Source organism: Furipterus horrens, unplaced genomic scaffold, assembly GCF_987537825.1.
Source record: "Furipterus horrens unplaced genomic scaffold, mFurHor1.1.pri manual_scaffold_7, whole genome shotgun sequence".
Taxonomy (NCBI): domain Eukaryota; kingdom Metazoa; phylum Chordata; class Mammalia; order Chiroptera; family Furipteridae; genus Furipterus; species Furipterus horrens.
Window position 1 is genome coordinate 118,745,453 of NW_028327177.1, and position 22,259 is coordinate 118,767,711.

A 22,259-nucleotide genomic window follows, 5' to 3' on the forward strand; every position below is an offset into this window, starting at 1 on the left:
TAAATTATGATTTTCAACTTGTTTAATCTGAAGACTATAATAAATTTTTCCTGTCTAATTTCAACCATAAAGTTACTTTTCCATTTATTCAGTGATTTCACCAATATGATTCCTTTTTCTTATATTAGTGTTCACCTGTGTGTTATGTGAATAGGCACAGACAGAAAAAGGTATATTACTACTATGTTGTCTTTAAAAGGGTATTATAAAAATCTGTTATTTATCCATTATTGTGGGGAAATAAGGTATTCCACATTAGTGACCTGCCTTGCTAAGTGAGATATTTTTCCTCTTAAGCTAAAAAACAAACAACATATTTTAGCAAGTTAAAAAAAGTGAGTAAATTATCATTTTCCTTTTGTTTAATAACTATAGATGACCTTTTATAAAAACATAAGACAAAACACCACCTTTAAAGGAAATAAAACATGTAAGAAGAGAGAATAAAATGGTTTTGCTGGCAAAATTAGGGATGACTTCCTGTTTAAAAGGACAGTCACACAGCCTTCTGCACAGTCTGGTAGTACTGTGCTATTCTTAAGAAACTACTTGTTATCACAAAATAATACGAAAGTACATTCTTTCAGAGTTCATTGTAAGTTACCCCTAGTCTTGAATTAGAAAGATTTGATGACATTTTTACAAAATAATTTATGCTCCATTGACAAGTTACTTGTGATTTAGGACAAATTACCATATATCAATCTTTTTCTTTTTTAAAAATAATTTATTTATTTGTTTGTTTATTTATTTATTTTAGAGAGAGGGGAAAGGAGAAAGAGAGGGAGAGAAACATCACTGTGTGGTTGCCTCTCACTTGTGCCCCCAACTGGGGACCTGACGTGCAACCTACTCATGTGCTCTGAGTGGGAATCGAACCAGCGACACTTGGTTCGCAGGCTGATGCTCAATCCACTGAGACACAGCAGCCAGGGCTCATACATCAATCTTTTTAGGTAACCATGTCCTTACTAACCATACCTTGAAAAGACTGACCTATAGAAGAACATGGTAGAGACCCAGAAAGAATGGAACTGTGTTTCTAATTATGCTTTATAATCACCATGAGGGCTTTATTCTCTTGAAAAATTTCAAGTTATTCCAGAAACTAAGTGCCATAATTTTAATCATCAAAGTAATAGCTACTTATTATAGAAAACTACATAAAAGTAAAAAAATAAAATAAAAAAGAAAGAAGAGGAGGGGATGAAGGAAAGGAAGGGCAGAAGGGGGGGATGGAGAGAGGGAGGGAGAGAAGGAAGAAAGGGAAGAAAGAAGAAGCAAAACCAAAATAGAACAAAATTCAAATCTGAGATAGATACCCTTATGTTTTTTCTTTTTTTTTTTGTCAATTTGTGATGATTTTCACAGGATAAAGTACTTAGAAGCAGAATTTCTGTGTAAATGATTAAAGACATTTGTTAAAGTCTCTGACACATTCAATTAAGCTACCCTTCAAAAAGAATTCCCTCACTTTCAAGCATAAAAATCACCGTATCACAAATCCTCACTTAATTTGTAGTGTTTGTAAAAAAATCATGTTTGTGTCTATGAGTTGTTGTTTGTTTTCCTTGTTTGTTCATTTGTTGCTTTCAGTTTCATATCCCACATATGAGTAAAATTATAAATCATACGGTTCTTGGTTTTTTCTGTCTAACTTATTTCCAGAGGGAAGAGGGGTGGTGTTGAGAGCAGTAAAAGGTATAAAGGGTATCAAGTATATGGTGATAAAAAGATCTGACTTTGGATCGTGGGCATACAATACAATATACAGATGATGTATCACAGAATTGTACACTTGAAACCTATATAATCTTATTAACCAATGTCACCCCAATACATTTAATAAAAATAATTTTAATAAAATCCTGTCAAATTTCACAAATGGCTGTTACATAAGTATACAGTTTTCTTTTCCTTTTTTTTTTTTACAGTCAATATTTATCTATTTAGTACTTAATATTTTTCTCTCCAAAAGAGTTAAATTAACTTATGAAATGATCGCAATTTACTGAATGACCTGTCTTCTGCCAAAAGTTATGAAATGTCATTTTTACCAAAAATTGAATATTTAGCTCTCATATTTTTCTGGCCTTTTACTGGTATTCCATTGGTTTGGATACTCTTAATAAGAAATTTAATGTACACACACACACACACACACAAACAAAATAAAGGCTATCTTAGAGGAGATGGTGAGTTTTCTCCATTTTGCTTTTTGCGTTATTTACTGGGGTCCTGGGAGTCAATGAAAGGTGTGCTTGAAAAAAACCAAATAATAAGTAAATATTTAAAAAGAATTTTACTAATGTCATGGGAAGCTGCAAAATATTTTATTCCCCCATTATTTTTTATCCTTTTTCTCAAAATTATCTTGCCTATTCTAACTTAACTTTTTCATCCAAAGGAACTTCAGTACATAAATGCTAAACAAAATACTGCAATTTTATTGGCATTGCATTAAAATTAACTTGAAGAAAACAGATACTTTTAGAACATCAGATTTTCCTATCCAAAATTTTGTAGAACTGCATAGTTTTTATTGGATTTGCCACTAGGTTTTTACTGTTGTTGGTCGTGGTGATTCTAAATGAGTGTTTTTCCTTCAATGTATTTTCTAACTAATTATGGCTAGTTTAATAAGAAAGATTTTCTGCTTAAATGCATCCTTCCCACCTCTTTAAATGTTCTCTTTCCTCTAGTTTCTGTGACACTGCTCTTTACACATTCTCTATTTGTTTGAGCATCATTCATTTTCACTTATTTCAAAAATTACTTATTAACTATCTATGATGTGGTGAGAACTCAAAAGTGAATGAAGTGGGCAAGCTCCTTACCATTATGAAGCGTGCAGTCTAGAGAGCAAGATACATAATAATAAAATGAGCAAAGAAATGACTATACAAGCATAAACTGTAATAAGCAATATGTGTATATGTACACACACACACCAGCTCGTATTATAGACTCAGCACATAAAAGGTGTTCACTACATTGTGACTGAATAAGTAAAATATTTACCACTCAGCAGAGCAACACACTGGTAAAAGTTGAACTACAATATAAAAAATGGAAAAGAATAACACTATATCATACTTCAATATTTCACATCAATAAATAGGGTGATCTTTATATAACAGAAATTAAGAGTTCCCTAAATACTATTTAAGACAACCTTTTATAAATTCAATGTTGTGTTCCAACTAACCTAGGGATATTTCCTTAAATAGACTTGGAAGAGACTGTTGGTTTTACCCTCAATTCTAGACTAGTAAAACTTGGAAAAATAATTACAAGTAGCAAGTATACAGACATCTTTAAAGATAAAGAGAACAATCTAGACAGAATGTTCATAAATTCAGTATGTTATAAATTTGACAAAGCATAATAAAAAATAATGTATTGTCAGTGTACTTCTTGGTTCTCAAAATGTGTTTTTTGTTTCCATCTACATTATCAGTATTTCTGCTTCCTTAAAGCCTTTATCTCGGCTGGATTGTTAGTAGTCACTGCACTCCAAGCTCATGCCATTTGAAAATAAAGGTAACAAAGTTTCCCCATCAACAGCCTGTAGGCTCACAAAATTGAACCTGTTCTTTTATCTGCCTGTGTTCATTTAGCTCACCAAGCAGTCTTTATTAAAGCTGAGGCATCAGGCAGTCAAAGTTCATTAATACCATTTATATAATCTCTGCAGTTTCAATTAACTCAGCAAGACATTCTACTACATGATAACAGTCTCATTAATTCAATAAAATCCCATAACTATTAACAATATGGTCGATGTTAAACGGGGTGTCACCTAGTACAAAATAATAGCTTTAACAGCTTGCGATGAAACTTGAGGTTTTTTCTTAAATTTGATCTGGCTAAATATTCAGTCCTTCTGCAGCAAGGTATTATATCTGTGTAAAGAACCTATAGGGTTTTAAACATATACAGGGAGTAATTAAATCTTATTAACTGATACCCAGGGGTAAGTTAATACTTTCTTATTCAATAATGGATAGACTTTGTCAAACTTATCAAGGATCTGATCTTCCATATCCCTCTTTGGCCTTCCTTGAAAATGCAGTGGGTCACATACATCACAAATGATGTGTGCGGTTATTGTGTTTTTGTTCCTTGTCAGAGGAACTTGTTTCCATTATCTTGTTTCCATTATCCTTAATCTAGTTCTTTTTCTTTTTTTAAAGAAAAAGGGGATACAAATGTATAATGGGATAATTTTATTCCGACTTGATTTGCTACCAAATCTTCTCCTGTGAAGTATTTTCAAGTATTTGAAAGAGGAGAGAAGGCAATGAGGAGACAGGCTTGATGATAAAAGCGAACACAATGAGGAGAGGAGAATGGAAAAATAAAAATAAACCTGGATAACTGATGAAGAATCTGAGCTGCTAAACTAACAAATGCTGCGGAGCCAGTCTCCTCAGACTTCTCACAAAGTATGATCATAACATCTGTAGAGCTTAAGTCATTCTGAACGGGATTTTCTGTTAGTTGCTTCCAAATAATCCTATAGTGCTAGAGATTTGATTTCTCTCAGTCTCCTTTTTTGGGGGTTTGTTTCTTTTTGGTGTTGGGACTTTGCACATGACTTCTGGATATCTTGCTTGGGAAGGTCTTTCCTACACTGAGATTATTAAAAAGTTCTAAATTTTTTCTAGCATATTTGTGTAATTCTTGCTTTTACATTTATATCTTTACTCCATCTTGAATTTACTGTCCAATAGAGGTATAATTTAATCTTTTTTTCTACTTGTTGATTCCCACACTACCATCACATTGGTTTGATCACAGAACATTTATAAAAGTTTTCATATCTCCCTTTGGCATTCTTCTCTTCCCCTAAATTCTGTGGTAACTTCAGCATATTTAATAATGATCATAATAATGACAGCCACAACTACCAACATGAATCCTTAGTGAGAACTAGATCTTCTTAATTCTACAAAGTTATATACTATTATTGCCCTCTTCTTACAGGTCAGGAAACTAAGGATTAGAAAAGTCAAGTAAGTAAATTGCCTGTGTTAGTAAATGATGGAACTGAGATTCAAATAAAGGGATAATGTACCTAGACCCAGTGCTCTTAATTAGCTAAGCTATATCTGCTCCATTAAAATTTAACTGTAAAGCTTTTTGGTACTAAATTTAAAATAAGTGTGTCCAGTATTTAAAAATCACATCTCTCACTTAGACTATCACTGGAATAATAATATATTTATACATTAAGCTGGTAAGAAGTAATATTTTTATTTAATGTCTTTTCATCTAAAAACATGGTATCACTTTCCTGTTTATTCAAGTCTGGCTTTATATACTCCAATAAAATTTATAATTTTCTTCATATAGCTTTTGTGCCCATATTGTTACATTTATTTCTAGGTATTTTATAGTTTTGGTTGGCATTATGAATGGGACATGTTTTTTCCACTTCCCATTCTAAACAATGATTTATATAATTAATTGCAATTCATGTACTTACATGTAATTATGTAATTAATATGATGATTACTAATATTAAGACTAAGATAAAATTAGTTGCTTGGGTATTCTTTGTATAATATAACAAATGTATTATTTAGGACAGTTGTAATATGACTTGGTTTATTATCTTTAAATTGATTAAGTTTATTTCAAATTAAATACATTGCTCTCACCATGTGAGTGTTTTCTGTTATATTACACTGAAATTAGGTAGTTGTCAATTGGATACAGGTCGTAACTTTTGATTGCTAAAATAACTTATTTAGTTTGAATTCCCTATGAATATACATTTTGAAAAATACATAAAATATTCAACTTGACATATTTTTATTGAAACACCACAAGTTTAAGTAGAAACCTAGATTCTTCTTTATATATTAAGTAAATAATTTACATTTCAACAAAAATAATCCAACAATCTTCTTTGCTTTTGTAGTGGGATGAATCAAATATCAGGGTCACAAAGAACAGTTTAAATTTCAAAAAACTTAAGGAACTTCTGAACTTATATTACTGGTAAGTTTTAAGGAGTAAAAGGATACTTTATTTTTTACATGGCATGTCACATATTTATAAATGCTGTACTTAGAAACAATATTTATACATACAACTCTGAAAAGTTTTATTACTAGATTGGCTTCAAAGATGTTGTTTATAAACAAACTCCCAAAAGTTGAAAGAAAAGATTGAATGCCTTATAGAAGACAATTTGGTGAAATGTCTTATAATAAGGAGGAAGCATATGTGCCTCAATGAGCTTACTTTTCTCACCATGCAGCTGACAAGCAGCTCTTTGATTGCTTTACTGTTATGATACAACTTTGGATACAATAAAGGCTACATTATTGCTCTATCATTTGTCAAGCTGTATAGAAAATTTTGAGTCAATGGGTGCCACCTGTACGATATTTTCATTACCTGTTTATAAAGCAACTGCTCGTTTTCTCTAGCATAACAGAAAAGAACATCTGTAAGAATCTTTCTCACATTTTCTTGTTGGAAAAACTGCATTTCAGGAAACCTGAAAAAAGAAAACACAGAATTGAAACTGACTAGCACAATTCGAAGAATTACCCTCATACTCTCATCTCTGACAGGTACAAGGGCTGCTTTAGGTTTTAGTACAAGTCTGTATTTGCCATCGGTGGGACTTACATACAAAGGAAAAAAGGATGAGAAAAGGGAAATTATTATAGCACAGAGGGATGCAATACCCTTTAATATCGAAATACTTAAAATGTTTTCCATATGTTTAAAGTCATCACATGGTGAATACGTCAATTTTTAAGCAAAATGAATTATAGCCTATGTATTTAGGGTTGGAGATTGCTTTGTTTTAGCCCATTTGGTTTTTAGGACTAAAATGTGACCTTGTTATTATCAATTTTATGAAAAAAAATTATATTTTTAATGCAAATATCAGTATTTAAATTATTATACATGACCACGCTGTTAATTTTATCTAATAAAAATGTGAACTTCAAATGGAACAAGTTAGTCAGTATTGCTTAAATGCTCTCTGGATCAAAACTTCTACCAGATGCTCAGAGATATATGTGAAAAAGAAAAGGGCAGACTATGAACTTAATTGTTTATAATACAAGAATATACAATTCACAATAACCCAAAGAGAAAATCATAGCAATTCAATACACAATGAATATATAAGGGAAGAGGGGATGTCATTTAGAAGTGAACAGTCAAATGGGTCCAAAAGATTTGAGCAAGAATTTTTAGGAGAGGAAGAACATGCAACATAAATGCAAAAGGTCACTAAAGCAGAAGTAAACAGATGAAGGCATAGAAGGCACTGAGTATTCCAGGTGCACAACACAGTATGGTAATTAGTCATCAGAAAGAAAAGTATTTCCATGAATACTTCCAGTTAAAAACAGGAAAACAGGACAGAAGAAAAGGTGGGGCAGGTCTGGAAAGTTTTGAATGCCAAATTTACAATTGAGGAAATTCAACAGAGTCACTCTACAATTATTGAATAGGGTAATAACAAAGAAAATAGTATTTAAGTACTCTAAGTGGGAATAAGCCTGTAGGAGGAGAGACTGCAGAAGAGAGAGAAAAAGGGCATCATAATGAAGTGAAATGGAAAAATTACAATGCCCCCGCCCCCCCCCCCCAAAAAAAAAAATCCTGTGCTCTTCACTTTGCACAGTTACTGGCTGTGTAACTTTGAATAAATAACTGCGTCCTCTATGAAGAAGGGATAGTGATACTGACCTTGTGATCAAGGTGAGGGAATGAGAAAGCACCAAGAACAGCGCCTGGCAAGCAGGAGCTGCTCAGAACTAGAAGCCACTCGTAGTCTTTGAGTACTGGTGCTTTAGGCGATGACGGTGTGGGTTCCGAGGCTAAGGGAACTGTGTGAGAGGCTCAGGAGGAGCGCGGCCGAAAGCATGGAAGCACAGGGCACCGTGGAAACAAAAACACCCCTTCACGAGTCTTTTAAAGAGCATTAATGCTGGTTATACCTCAGATTACAATGGTTTACTGCCTATTTCTGGAGACCCAAGCTATTTTATGCTTCATTCTGACCTTCTTTTTGAGTTACAACTTTTCCTCTAGGCTAAGCTGGTTTCCTGGGTGAACTACGCTAGTCGTTTGTGGAGCATCTCTTTTCTGGTACTAATTTTTACAGTAAACTAAAGCCTATTTTATCTTTGACCTGTTTATTTGACTTTTGCTTGAAATTCCCTTTGATGTGCAATTTGTCCCAAGAAACAGATACTTGATCTCGTCTCTAGCAGCAAGAGGCCTCCCTTTGGGGGCTAGTAATAAACCCAAAGATCTGAGCAGGATTAATTCACACCTCTGCATAAATCTTAATGGGATAACCTTCCAGACAATACCTACTCAGGCACGGGAGTTCAACTAGGAACCAGTGACCACAGTTCCTAAAGAAGAGAAAAACTAACTTGGAAGTAGATTCAGTGAAGAATAATATAGAAGCCCAAAAAAGTTCCAGAAAGATGTCAAATTGTACCCAAATAGGAAAGAAATACAAAAACTTTTTAAGTGATTTATATGGGACAAAAGAAAGTCTCTAAAGCCCTTAAGAAGTAAAATATCCCAAAATAATCAGGATGAAAGGTAAGAAGTTAATAAAAGAAATTATTGAGAATTTTCTTGGAAAATTTTAGTCACTAAGTTATAACTAGACTAATCCTTCTGAGAGGTAAAATTGTTGCCCTTTCTTCCTCAATAGATGACTTAAATCTAGCCCTCTCTGTAAGTAGGCTTCATGTCCCATGATTTAGATCATGTGGCTTAATGATTTCATGTGTCCTTTCCTTAACTATTCTTTGCAAATTACCTATACACACTGTCACAGCCAAATTCTACACTGCTGCAGTCTGAATGGATTGGGGGGGGGGGGGGAGTACTAAAAACTGCAGCATTCACTTTGTAACAAATACCCATGAGCTATATAGTAGGAGTTTAATATCTAACTATTACTAAAAATGTAAATTATATCACATACCAATTCATAGTTTCATTTAAATGCATACTATCCACTTGCAAGATTAAAAACTAGAGATCTACAAGAATTAAATTGCAGGTAGATAATTTAAATTACCCACTTTTAGCAAATACCCAGTCAACCAAAAATGTGTATCAGGCAGACGTAGCAACTCTTTGCAATGACATACCATCTACAATTCTACTCTACAATGCTAAAGTGTCAATTTAGGAAGTTTCATGATGCCCTTGTTTCAGGGAAGCATCACATAAGTAAGGCAGAAAGATATAGAGAGGTTCTGAAAAAGAATAAAAGTTTATCCTATTTCAGAAGTTGGAAAAAGAACTTACATTCAGACAAATTTTAGGCTGAAAGAGATTAATAGCTGTCCGGGTGTATATGGGTGGTTGGCAGGGTAGCAGTACTTTCCAGCTGCTTTACCAATCAGTTAGGAATGAGTTGAAAATATGCACTTAGGTAATATATCTGAATAATAACATATTTCCTACTTCAAATACTTGATTGTCATATTAAAATGTTTCAAACCAGAAGACATAGCATATTTAGGAGTCAGAAACAGGAGAAAGAAGAGTACAGTGAGTAGCTTTTCTAGGAATAGTAATAATGTTTTTCATGATATGTTTTAAGTTTCAAAAGAGCTTCCCTGCTACCCATTACACCTCTAAGCTTTTTTTAACCCTGTCCATGTGGTGTTGATTCAGGACAGGTAAAGTAACTTGAACATCAGTTTAACCCAAATACCACTGGAAATGCAAATCTGTTGAAACAATGATAAAAATCACAGAATAAAGACCCAAGCTAGATTCAATAATAGTTTACATTTTGAAAAAAATCAATAGTGTGACTCTCCATTTTCATGCAAAAAAGAGAAATGGTAGTAACTTCAGTAAAGATGAAACAGAGAAAAAAAATCTAGAATTAAAACTGTATTGGTTTATGACTCATTTAAGCCAAAATATCTGATAGGAAAGTAAAAGGAGAGAAAAAAAATCACACTAAATGGGGACTAAGACAATTCTGTTATCAGAAAGTAAAAGTCCAAGACAAATAATTTTTGCATTTGGCCAGGAAATAAAAATGAAGATGGTAAATAGGCAAGGGTGAAACTCTGATACAGATAAAAAGCAAAGAGAAAATAAAATTAAAGCATTTCATGATGAAATTTAGACTCATACAGTGTAGATTTTTACTTGATATTTTAGTTTTGATTTAGTTGATCAATATTTAAACTACCACAGTTTCACTCTCCAAATATGTGAAGGAATTTATATTTAGATAAATTTTACATACTGCAAATGAATACCAACAAATATAAAAGTATGGTGTGTGTTTTGTTTTGCATCTTTGAAACACTCAAAAATTCGCAGGCAATATAGTTTTCATTTCAAGTTAAAAAAAAATCCCTCAAGAAAAATTCAAATATTTATAGAGATAACAGTAGACTGAACCCCAATATACCCATCATCCAGCTTCAGCATTAATCAATTTTTGTTTTATATACAAATCCCTCAATGCTGTATTGTGAGGCAAATGTGAGATATCACCATACCTATAGACTGCAGTGTGTATATCTCAAAGTCTCTTTAAAAACACAACCATAGTACCATTATAAGCCTACTACTAATAAAAATAATTATACAGTAATGAAGTCAAGTATCCAGTCAATGCTCAAATATCTCTATAAAAATTTTTCAGTTTGTTCAAATCAAGATCCAAGAAATGTCCACACACTGTAATCTGTTGACTTTTCTACTCAATAAATTTGTTCTTTTTTTTTTTAATAAGAAACCACATTCTTTTTCCTATGGAAACTTGTCATGTTCTGAATTTTACTTATTGCTCCTCTATTTCATTACTTAACACATTCCTCTTACCCCTGTATTTCCTATAAACTCTAGTTAGGTCTAGAGATTTCATCAGATTCAGATTCAACTTTCAACAAAATCCTTCATAGGTGGTAGGATGGTTTTAGTATGTGTTAACAAAGTCTTTGGCATGTGTCCCATAAAAAGGTGAGTCGAACTCCCCACCATTTGAATATGTGCTGGCCTTAGTGATAGCTTCCCACAGAGAACGCAGCGGAAGTGATGCCGTGACATAGCTTCTGTCTGGCTCTCCATCTGGACACATTTTCAGAACTCAGACACCACGCTGCTAGGGGGTCAAGCAAGTATATGGGAGGGCCATGTAGAGGTGTTGTAGCCACAGCTCCAGAGGAAGTCTCTGCTGAGAGGTAGCTTCGACGACCAGGCGTGTAAGTGAATAAGCCTTCAGATAATTCCAGCCCCTGACCTTCAAGCTGTGGAACAGAGACAAACTGTCCCACTCACAGCTGCCCAAGTTACAGATTCATCAACAAAATAAATGCTGCTGTTGTTCTAAGCTCTGGGGTGGTTTACAAGGCAGCAATAAATAACTGGCATGGTTGGTGCGGTGTGCTTCCATCCGGAGGCACACATTGTTAACTCACCGCTCCTTCTGAGATGCTAGCAACCACTGACGATCATGGCCTAGATCTATTAATTCACTAGAGGTTAGAAAATGGTAAAACTAAAATTTTATCATTTTTCTTTCTGCATTGTTTCAAATACATGTATAAAGAAAAATGTTCCCTCATCAATGTTTAGTTATCCTGAAGTACAGATAATCATCATTTTGGAAAACTTCTTCATTTCCAATACATTTGCTCGTGAATGCTTGTGGACACCTAAGATCTATAAATGACAGACTGGCCACTGATTCTGTCCCAAAAATGATCTATGATAGCCAGACTATTCTAGTTCTTTTTTGGATAACTGCTCATGTGACTGCAGTGCATGTGAATAAATCAGGACGTGAGGGATGGGGGAATGACTGAATACCAACTTTAGAGTCCAATAACCAGCAACTCAGGTACCTAATGGGAGTTAACTGAAAGGACATTCAGTAGAGCAACTGTATGTCATAATACAGAGAAACAACATAAAGAAGCCAGGCAAATATCTGGGCTGCCTATAATGAAGAGTTTCTCAGACAACAAAGAGACAAAAAGAATATTTCCTAAGCAAGAAAAGGGTTAAGAAAAGAGTGAAATGATAAAGGGCTTTGTCACTGCATTATAGTACATAATTAGGTAATTAGAAGTATTAAAATAGACAAAGCATTGGGCCCAGATGAATTACTGAAGATGCAAGTATTCAATAAGATGCCCCAAGGGAAAAAATAAAGCCCTTGGTGAAGGTTTATAATCATGTAGTAGGACAGAGAAGCACAGAAGGACTTGAAGGAACAATAACTGATGTTATGGCCATACTTCAAAACAGAATTTCAAAGGAAGCATTCATCCAAAATTTAAAATGAGTTGATGAAAACCCCCTAGAATACTATTAAACACCAAAATAACTGTAATACCTTACTCTAGCTTATTATTTTATTATAGGAAAACTGAAAAATCAAGCAAAAGCCATATAGGGGTAATTTGATATAGAATGAAAGCAAACACACCAGAAACTCTTTATTTCTGTGCTCCCTTTATTTTGGTTGATGATTTCACCATTCTAGCTATTCAACCAAATCTGCTTTCTCGTCATTCCAGGCACACAGCTGGATTTAATCACCCAGCTTCTTTTTCAGTTAGGTCTGGCCATTCAGTGCTAGCCAATGGAATGAGAGCAGAAGTGATGTGTAACCCCTCCCTAACTCATCCAATGAGGCCCCACAGACATTTCCCCTGACAGCTGGGTAAAAAGGAAAAAAGGTCAGCTGGGCAACGTGGGAAGCGATGTATGGATTGTGGTGATTATAAAAATACATCTGCAACTTTTTCCAACACACATCCCTTCTTTCTTGGATTGCTTGCTCTTGGGGGATGCATCCTCTGGAGAAAGGAACCCATATTGGTCTTCCAGCCCTTGTCAAGCCTTCAGAGGATCCAGCTGCAGGTGGCAGCTGACTGCCATCTATTACAACTCCCAAGCCAGAAGCTTCCAGCTAAGCTGCTTCCAAACTCCTGATATACAGCAACCATAAAATAAATAACCATTGTTTTAAGTCACTAAATTTTGGTTGATGTATTATAGTAGCAATAGATAACTAAGATAGTTTTCGATACCTGAAATTGGGGTGTTGCTAAAAAACCCTAAGATACGCAGTAGATTTTTCTACGGGACTGAATAGAAGCTAGAAGGCCCTTGCATAAAGCATCAATGAAAGACTAAATGGTGTGAATGGGACTGTTAGCAAAAGACAGATGCAGACCAGAAAGTAGGGGAAACACAGAAAAAAAAAATTCCTTATTGTGTGGTTGCACCATGGCAGCCATTACTTACATGGAAAATAGAAAATGTCTCTAATAAACTGGGCAATGTAACTAAGGAGCAATCCAATCAGAGTGTTGAAGGTGCTGCCTTCAACAATACAAAAGGAAGAACTGGTCAACATAAAGGTGCTAGGGTTACCATCAGTAGTTAACTAATTATTAATAAAGAAAAGAGAGCAAAGGGAAACAGATATTGAGCTTAATAAATCAGGGAGCATAAGCCTGTTTGCTTGGAAGCTACAGCTTCACACCCCAGGGGACTACAACATCACTCCACCAAGGGATTAACACTTTTCCCTTCCCCCCTCTAGTACCAGATTGTTGAGGGGCACAGGAGAGGTGCTTGACCATGGAGGGCTAGGGAGTGTGAACCTATCAAAAGCCCATGAAAACATGGGAAATTGATTGGTTCTTTTGAAAAATCCAAGCTAATATAATCCCAGGGGAACAAATAGCTCTCTCTCTCTCTCTCTCTCTCTCTCTCTCTCTCTCTCTCTCTCTCTCTCTCTCTCTCTCTCTCTCTCTCTCTCTCTCTCTCTCTCTTTCTCTCTCTCTCACCCCCCTGGTAATACACTCACCCATGCACTCAAGCTTTCTCTTTCCATAGTCATGTGGCCTTAGCAGCCATGTAGCAGATAATTGTGAGATCCCACATGCAGCTCCAGGTGGGATCCTGAATACCTCAGCACAGCAAGGGATTACAGCCGGGAACACAAGCTAAACTAGCCAGATGCTGGACTCAGATGAGCTTTAATATGGCACAGGATCTCTGGACACTGACTCTATTTCTGGCCCTTATTTTCCATGGTGGGACAGATGGAGAGGGGACCCAGGGGCAGCCTTCTACATGAAGAAATCATTTTGCCACCCCACAATCTCCTGAGCGTGAGTCCTTAGAAAGAGACACGAGGATTTGCTGGGTATGAAATAAAACCTTTTCTCATTTTCAGCTGCTCTAATCAGCAAATGATGCTAACATTAAGAAAATGCTTCTGGGCAAAGATCAAATCTAAGCCACAATCAGAAAAAATAAGGTCTAAAAATGAAACCAAATGTAAAATCCTTTGTCAAGATCTCAGAAAGCTGTAAAGCAATGCCTCAGAGAACCTTTCTGTCTGACAAGATGCCTTGAAGCCCAGAAAAGATTTCAAAAGCATGCCCCACAAAACCTTTAGCAGTCAGAGGTCAGGGATGCTACCAAACATCCTACATCGCACACAACAGCCTCTCAACAGCAAAGAATTAATTGGTCCAAAATGTCAATAATCTCAAGGTTGAGAAACTCTGCATTAGAGTATATGATGAGCCCAGAAGGCAGAAACAGTATTTATTTAATATTTGATCTCTACCTCCTTCTGAATAATATTTGAGATAAGTCACTCATGTTTCCATCTTCTATATGTGTTCGCAGAGTGCTTTGGATACAGAAGATATTTGATAAAATATTTCTTGGATTGAAAAAGTGTTAAATCAAGGGAAACAAAATTGACATGAAATATCTAGAGTAGTGCTAGACCTGGAGTCTGGGGTGTTATTTCTATTCTGGACATTAGCAAGTTATATTTTCCCATCATATTCTTTCTGAACATTAACTTTCCACATTTGCAAATTTAAAGGATTTACTAGATGACTACCAGCAACAGAAAATCCCAATATGGGTGCCAGGTACTAAGGAAGATGAAGATACAAAACATAAGAACTAAGTACTCAAGAAAAGCTAGGAGAGAAAATAGAAACTTTACAGATATTACTAAAGGAAGATAATTAAAATAAAATGTCTATGATTTATAAAAGAAGAGACACAAGTTCTTCATGAGGATCCTTAACTTACAGAACAGTAGCTGGTATACAGTAATTTCTGAAGTGTATTTGTTCAATGACTAAATAAACAGACAATCTTACAAACATATAAACCAATGAAAAATGAAAATTAAATCTATGGACTCAGGGACTAGAGGCAGGGAGGCAAAACATAGAAAAGGCCAGAGCAGAGCTCTGCTGTCTTTGTTTCTGTAGTTAATAAAGACAAAAGAAACAGATAGCTTTCAGAGGCTAAAAACTGGTGGTGAGCACTGATTTTAAAAAGGCAAAGAAAAGAGAGTAGGAATCTGTTGTGATCGACAAGGGTTAGCATCCAGACCAAGAGGACTGCAAAAAATATCCAAAAGTCTAAATATCCAAAAGTCTGAAATCAACATACAGGTTAGAAGATGAAGATGAAGCAGAAGAGTTAGGATAACAGGAAATACCAAATAGTACATCAGGAGAAAGGGGAGGTGGGGCTGGAGTTTCAGGAGGTGGCATCTGTCATCATGTAAGTAGAGGCTTTCATCAAATATTCTTTCTAGTTCTCCAGTGCCCTGAGTTACACAGCAAGCCCCTTCTCCCATGGACTCTCGCTGCTCAAAAAAGAAAAAACACACCCCACTTTCTACTCTTACCATAAAGGTGAAACATTAAGGAAATATACACATATGTATGTATGTATTTTAAGTGCAAGGCTCATTTATCCTTGAGTACCGACGTCGTTTCAGTTCCAACTCTGCACTGAAGTTTTGAGAAGACTATTACACCATTGGACTGGCTATGCCTATTAGGGATATTTCAGGATGGGGTATCACTTTACCACCCACCACACTTTACATTCTCATAAACAACATGCGAGCCCACAACCATAGGCAGTGCTACAAAAGTACGGCTTAATCTAAAGCAGGGGATCTCAAGAGCAAATCCTCTTTTGGTCAGCAGCTATACATACTACTGCTCCTAAGTTCTGAAGATTAGGAACATCAGGATGCTAATCAAAGCACTACAAATGCATCGTCTGCAGCAACTTCACCTCACTTTTCACTCAAATACTAAAAAATATTTCAAAAAATTTAAATAATCCATATGTTGGAATGAATGTGTGGTGAGAATTTGCATGCTTAAATGGAACAGAAATGGGAAAATCCACATAAAAAACAGGAGCAGTACAGGGAAATACATATTTCTAAATAAATACATGCAACCATAATAATCAAATATTTTGTTTTTACCTTAACTGCTGTCAAATGAGGAAGGGCTACAGGCCATTTGACAGAAGAATTGTTTCTTATAATCCTGAAAAATCTGCCCCCCCTCCTTTAATATTTTAGAAACATACACACAGGTTGCTGACAACTCTGAGAGAGCGGCTTGTGTTGTAGTTTTCACTTCCTCGGCTGTGAACCAGTGCATATGTGAGGGCTGGTCGTGCATGCAGAAGCATGTACTTTGCCTGCATTAAATAAAATCACAACACAACACCAAGTACATCCACTCATTCATGTGTGCCTGCAGTCCACCTCGAGGAGACTGAAAATATAAATACAAGCTGCTATTTTGGTGTGATCACATGAATATGGCAGCTTGTGTGTTTTTTTCTCTCTAACATTTTAACACTGGGCAGATTGTCTGCATTAACACACACCAAAATCAATTCTGCTCTGGAATTGCTTGTAAAATCTTTCTTCCCTGAGGAATTTCTTTTTTATTTAAGTAAAAAAATAGGCTTGGAGGAAACTATATAAAAGATACCAACATTTAGGACTCTTAAATTTATAATGTGTGACAATCAAGTCATACTTTACAAAGTTCTGACAGTGTTTCTCCCAACACAGAAACTGTGGAGAAGATGGACTTTAAACAAACAAACAAAAAACAAGTTAACTTTGTAAAATCACTTTTGCATGTCATTAATGTAGAAAAAAATTTCAAAGCAGTCTTATTTTAATACTAGTATACTATAAAAAATTATGAACATTTCTTAAGGGCAGAGAAAGGAAATAAAAATAAATACTTAGCATAAGCCATATCTAAAAGTTCACTATCGAAAAATAAAATGCAGACATTCATATCATACACTATATAAAAATATAACAACAATGAATTTTATCTACAGTGCTGGCCAACAGAACTTTCTTTAATATAAATGTTCTATATCTACGCTGTCCCATACAATAGCCATTAGCACTTGAAATATGGCTACTACGAATGAAGACTTCACTTAAAATTTTTCATCTTAATTAATTTAAATTTAAATAGCAACAAGAACCTGGTGGGTATCAAATAGGACAGCATATACCTATAGTTTTAAAGAGAATTTCAGCAATTATTAGTGAGTCTACAAAGTATCAAATAAAGAGCTAAAAATAACCGAGGAGACAAAGTTTGCTTAAATAAATTATGTCAGAAGCTTGGCCCATATGTAAACTATAAACAAAAGGAAGAACTAATTTGAGAAAGTTGGATCTTTACAGATCTAACCATATCATGGAGATTTGAATAGGAAAGAATGTAATTAACTAATGAATGAGCTAGCTGCCTGAAGTGCTAGCTGCAATAACCCTACAATAACCAGAAAAAAAAAAAAAATTGAAGATTAAGACTAACAAATTTAATAGGCAATCAGATAAACATTTAAATATAGTGAAAGTTACAATGATAAAAGTAAGTTAAAGAATTTTATTCATTAAATGGAAGTCTGGAGAGGGGGAACACATCTGAAGAGATGATACTATTTGGCAATAGCTTATAAATATGTTAATTTGCAAATGATGTTATAAATACTATAAGTATATTTTTAGACTAGACCTTAACAGACCAAATGAAAGAATTCTTTGGCATCTAATATGGAAATGATATTTTATACTGAATCCAATGCTTCCTATCATCTTAAATAATACTGAATTTCATTTAATATCACAGCCTTTGAAGCATGAAAAAATTGGTTTGAAATGGACTACTCAAGTTCTGAATTAGAAATGCTGCAAAATGGAACTCCTTAATTTACCTTTTGATTATCAGTTTTTTCAGTAATAAAAATGAGAATAGTAACAACCTCATTAGCCTGAGATAAAGAACAATTAATTGAAATGAATACAAAACCCTTTGAGGCAAAAATGAGTTAGTAGAATAAAAGAATATTAAAATTAGTTGAAAGAGGAGATAATATTTAATACAGTGACATAGTCAGATCAAATAAATTAAATAATAGTGGCAACAAAGCAGCTCATGAGATGAAATTATCTTGTTTAAACTAAGGCTAGAAGGCTGATAATAGTCTTTTTTTCAAGTGTGCTTGTATCTCTGAAGACTGAAAAGGTTAAAGATTGCTATTACTAAAATAGAACAACTGATCATAAGTGATAAGATGAGCATTTCTTAAACATCAACTTGACTCTAAACAGTGCGATGAAACAAAATTAGGTCCATGTCCTATAGGGGCTTTCTGTTAGGTTTCAAAGATGAGAGCTGAGCTAACACCAGAGCTCTTGTACATACTGTTTCTATTATAGCTCCAGTTATCTTGGACTATAACTTTTTTAACTGCTTTCTCTATTAGATGTTGAGTTTCTTAAGGGTCCATGTCATATTTATCTTGCCATCTCCAGTGCCTGGCACCAGGAAGAGATTGATATAAATATATGAATACATTGCCAGGTCTAAATACATAAAAGACCAAACAAAATTAAGTAATATAATCAAAAAGTTATTGAGAGGTAGGGGGGAGGGGAGGTGGAGGGGGGTGTAGGTGGAATAAATTGTGATGGATGGAGACTTGACTTGGGGTGGTGGACACACAATACAGTGTACAGATGATGTGTCGTATAATTGTGCACTTGAAACCTATATAATCTTGTTAAGCAGTGTCACCCCAACAAATTCAATAAGAAAAAAAGTTATTAAGAAAATTCTCCTAGAACATACAGTAGGCACAAATTATTTCCAATTGTAAAGAATGGAAAATGCTCCATTAACAGACTGGTGAATGAACTCAGGCTTTGAAGGATGACTTGTCAGGAATCCAGCAGGGAGGAGTGGGCGTTAGTAGCATTTCCAAGGCCAGGTAATGCAAAACGTGGAAAATGGAAAGCACAAAGCCTGCTCAGGGAATAATGCCATAGCACTGGTCTGAAAGGGAACTGTGGAGGGACTTCAGGTTTCTTGTTCTGTACATGAGGAGTCTAGACTTTGCTTCTCCATTCCAACAAGTAAAAAGCTGAGCAATTGAAAATCAGTAACTCTTCTTAGATGCATAAGAAAGCAGAAGACATACAGCAAAGTACTGTTCCCAAGACTGGAGAGACAGGCAGACACAGGGAGTCACAGTTTATTAGGGAAACTCACAATTGGGAACCAGTGCAGGGCAGGAAAACAGGGAGCTCAGTGTAAAGAGCTCTGCCAGTTAAAAACTCCAGGGATTTAATCAGAGAGAGGCCTCACAGTATTGTGAGATTTACAACTGGGAGACTGACCAGTTTCCAACAGAAATATCAGAGAAAACCCCCTCAGTTTCCGTCACAGGGATGGGAAAAAGAGCCCTGTGAACACAGCACTGTGTTCTTCTTAACAAGACCCGCCCTCAGAGAAAACTAGTTAACCAGAGACTAACCTGCTGGGGTGTTATCAGAGCCTAACTAACTGGAGGGAAAAGAGAAACACCCAACTGCTGCCCACTCTAGCCATCGTGTCCCCTCTAAGCGAGGGGTGGGGATGTTGTTGAGACAGAGAAGCACCTGTGAAGGTCCCAGTCCAGAGGCAGAGGCTCACTAGAAGACTGAGACTCAATCACAGGACTACAGAACACTTCCCCTCCCCTTCATTTTATCACCATGTTACTAAAGGCCTACTTACAGCAGTTCCTTCTACCTATACATTATGCATGGCTATCAAAAAATTTCGAGACATACCAAAAGGCAAAAAGCCCAATTTGAAGAGACCAAACAAGCATCAGAACTAGACAAGGCAGATATGTGAGAACTAGGAGTTCAAGAATTTTAAAAATTATGGTAACTATGTAATAGGGGGGTTTCTTCCCAAGAAATGGGGAGGGGTGGCGAAGTGCCAAGAGGTGAGTTCCTGTGTCGCTCTGGCAACCGGGACCATGGTGCACATAACACAAAAAAGGCAAGCAATGTTGGCGCCAGAAACCAGGAAGGTGATTGGATGGGAAGGACAGATCTCCCCATCCGCTTCCATGGCACTGCAGATTATGGGGGCGGGGGGTCTTTAAAAGGTGGAGTGTGTGCAAACAGCGCTTTCACCCACCCCACCCCCTGGCGGGTGGGTCCGTGGCTGGAGGCTGAGTTTTCCTGAGCCAGAGACCCAGCCAGAGGAATTCCAAGTGCCCCCTGCCATAGCGCTTCAGGGCCTGCCTGACAGGGGACCCACAGGCTTTGGGTAGGAGGGTAGGTGGGAGGTTAGGGCAGCAGGCTCGCTGGTGGATTCAGAGAGGCTCCATTCGACAAGTCACGTGCCCCTCACCCGGTGGGAAGACGTGGTGGCTGCTGTGGGTCCCCGGCCCATCTCAGTGCATGCCAGTTGGCTACAGCCCCAGCGCAGCCAGGGAGGGTCAGGCCCCGCGTGTCTACCTGAGCGCTTCCACCCTGACCCAGAGCCCTGCAGGTACTACAAGCAGGGCTGGTAAGACGAGGGTGGCAGGGTGGGAGAGGAGATTAAGGGTGACAAGCCTCGCGCCCATTCCCCAAATGCGAAGTCACTGGAAACTGCTGCAGCAGCCACCCGCCAGCAGCTTGCTCGCTCCTCCGGTGACGGGAGCGGGGTTGGGCACCAAGAATATCTGTCTGTCTATCTGTCTATTTATCTACCTATCTATCTACCCATCCACCTACCTACTATCTATCTATGTACCATCTATGTACCATCTATCTATCTATCTATCTATCTATCTATCTATCTATCTATCTATCGATCGATCTATCTACCTATCTACTATCTATCTACTATCTATCTATCTACCAACTATCTACCTACTGTCTATCTACCATCTATCTATTTATCTACTATCTATCTATCTACCATCTATCTACTATCTATCTATCTATCTATCTATCTATCTATCTATCTATCTATCTATCTATCATCTATCCCATTTTCCTTTCCACCAGACTCCGTCTCTAGATTTATTGCCTATGGGTGGCAGCCAGTGGGACCCCACTTGTTACTTGGCTACAACTATGTTAAGGGCTCTATAGCATATATAGAGAAAGAGCATGTAAAAACAGATGGGCAATATAAGCAGAGAGATGCAAATCCTAAGAAAGAAGCAAAAAAGAAATGCTAGATTAAAAACACTGTAACAAATAAAGAATGCTTTTGATGGACTTCTTAGCATACTGAACCTTGGTAAGGAAAGTTTCTCAGCTAGAGAATGTATTGAGTCCTTGAACACTAAAAAGCAAAGAGAACAATGACTGAAAAAAAAATAAAACAAGATCTAAGGACTGTGGGACAACTGTAACAGGTGTAATATACATATAATGGGCATATCAAAAGGAGGAGAAAGATATAAAGGCACAGAATAAATATTTGAAACAATAATGGCTGAGAAATTTCAAAAAGTCCCAAACCACAGATCCAGGAAACTCAGAGAACACCAAGCTGGATAAAGGCCAAAAGAACTACACCCAGGCATACCACTTTCAAACTCCCCCCTCTTCCGTGCCCCCCCAAAAATCAAAGAAGTCATTAAAGAAGAAAATACTCTTACCTATATCAGAACAAAGATAAGAATGACATTCAACTTCTCAGAAACAATGCAAACAAGAAGGATATGGATTTAAATATTTAAAATGTGTAGAAAAGAAAAACCAGTCTAGAATTCTGCACCTGTGAAATTATCTTCCAAAAAGGAGAAATAAAAATAGTTTCAAAAAAACAAAAATAGAGAACTTGTTACCAGTAGACCTACATGACAAGAAATTATTTTTAAAGTTCTTAAGTGAAAAGAAAAATAACACATGTCAGAAGTTCAGATCTACATAAAGGAAGAGCATAAGAAGGAATGTATAAGTAAAGGTAAAATAAAAACTTTTATTTTTCTAATTTTTAATTAATATAATGTAATTTGATCAAAATAATAATACCAACAATGTATTCAACTATGTAGCATAAGTGTGTATATACACATACATATGGATGTGTATATAT

General features: G+C 36.0%; 1 protein-coding gene across 4 annotated transcripts in view; it reads right to left on the reverse strand.

The window, feature by feature from the left end:
- Positions 1-22,259, reverse strand: part of TBC1D5 (TBC1 domain family member 5) — a 463,871-nt gene that overhangs the window by 184,332 nt on the left and 257,280 nt on the right. For all 4 annotated transcript variants that reach the window (XM_090284379.1, XM_090284381.1, XM_090284378.1 and 1 more), the window contains one exon: positions 6,412-6,514. In XM_090284379.1, coding sequence (XP_090140505.1) covers positions 6,412-6,514 — 103 coding nt within the window. The remainder of the gene's footprint in view (positions 1-6,411; positions 6,515-22,259) is intronic.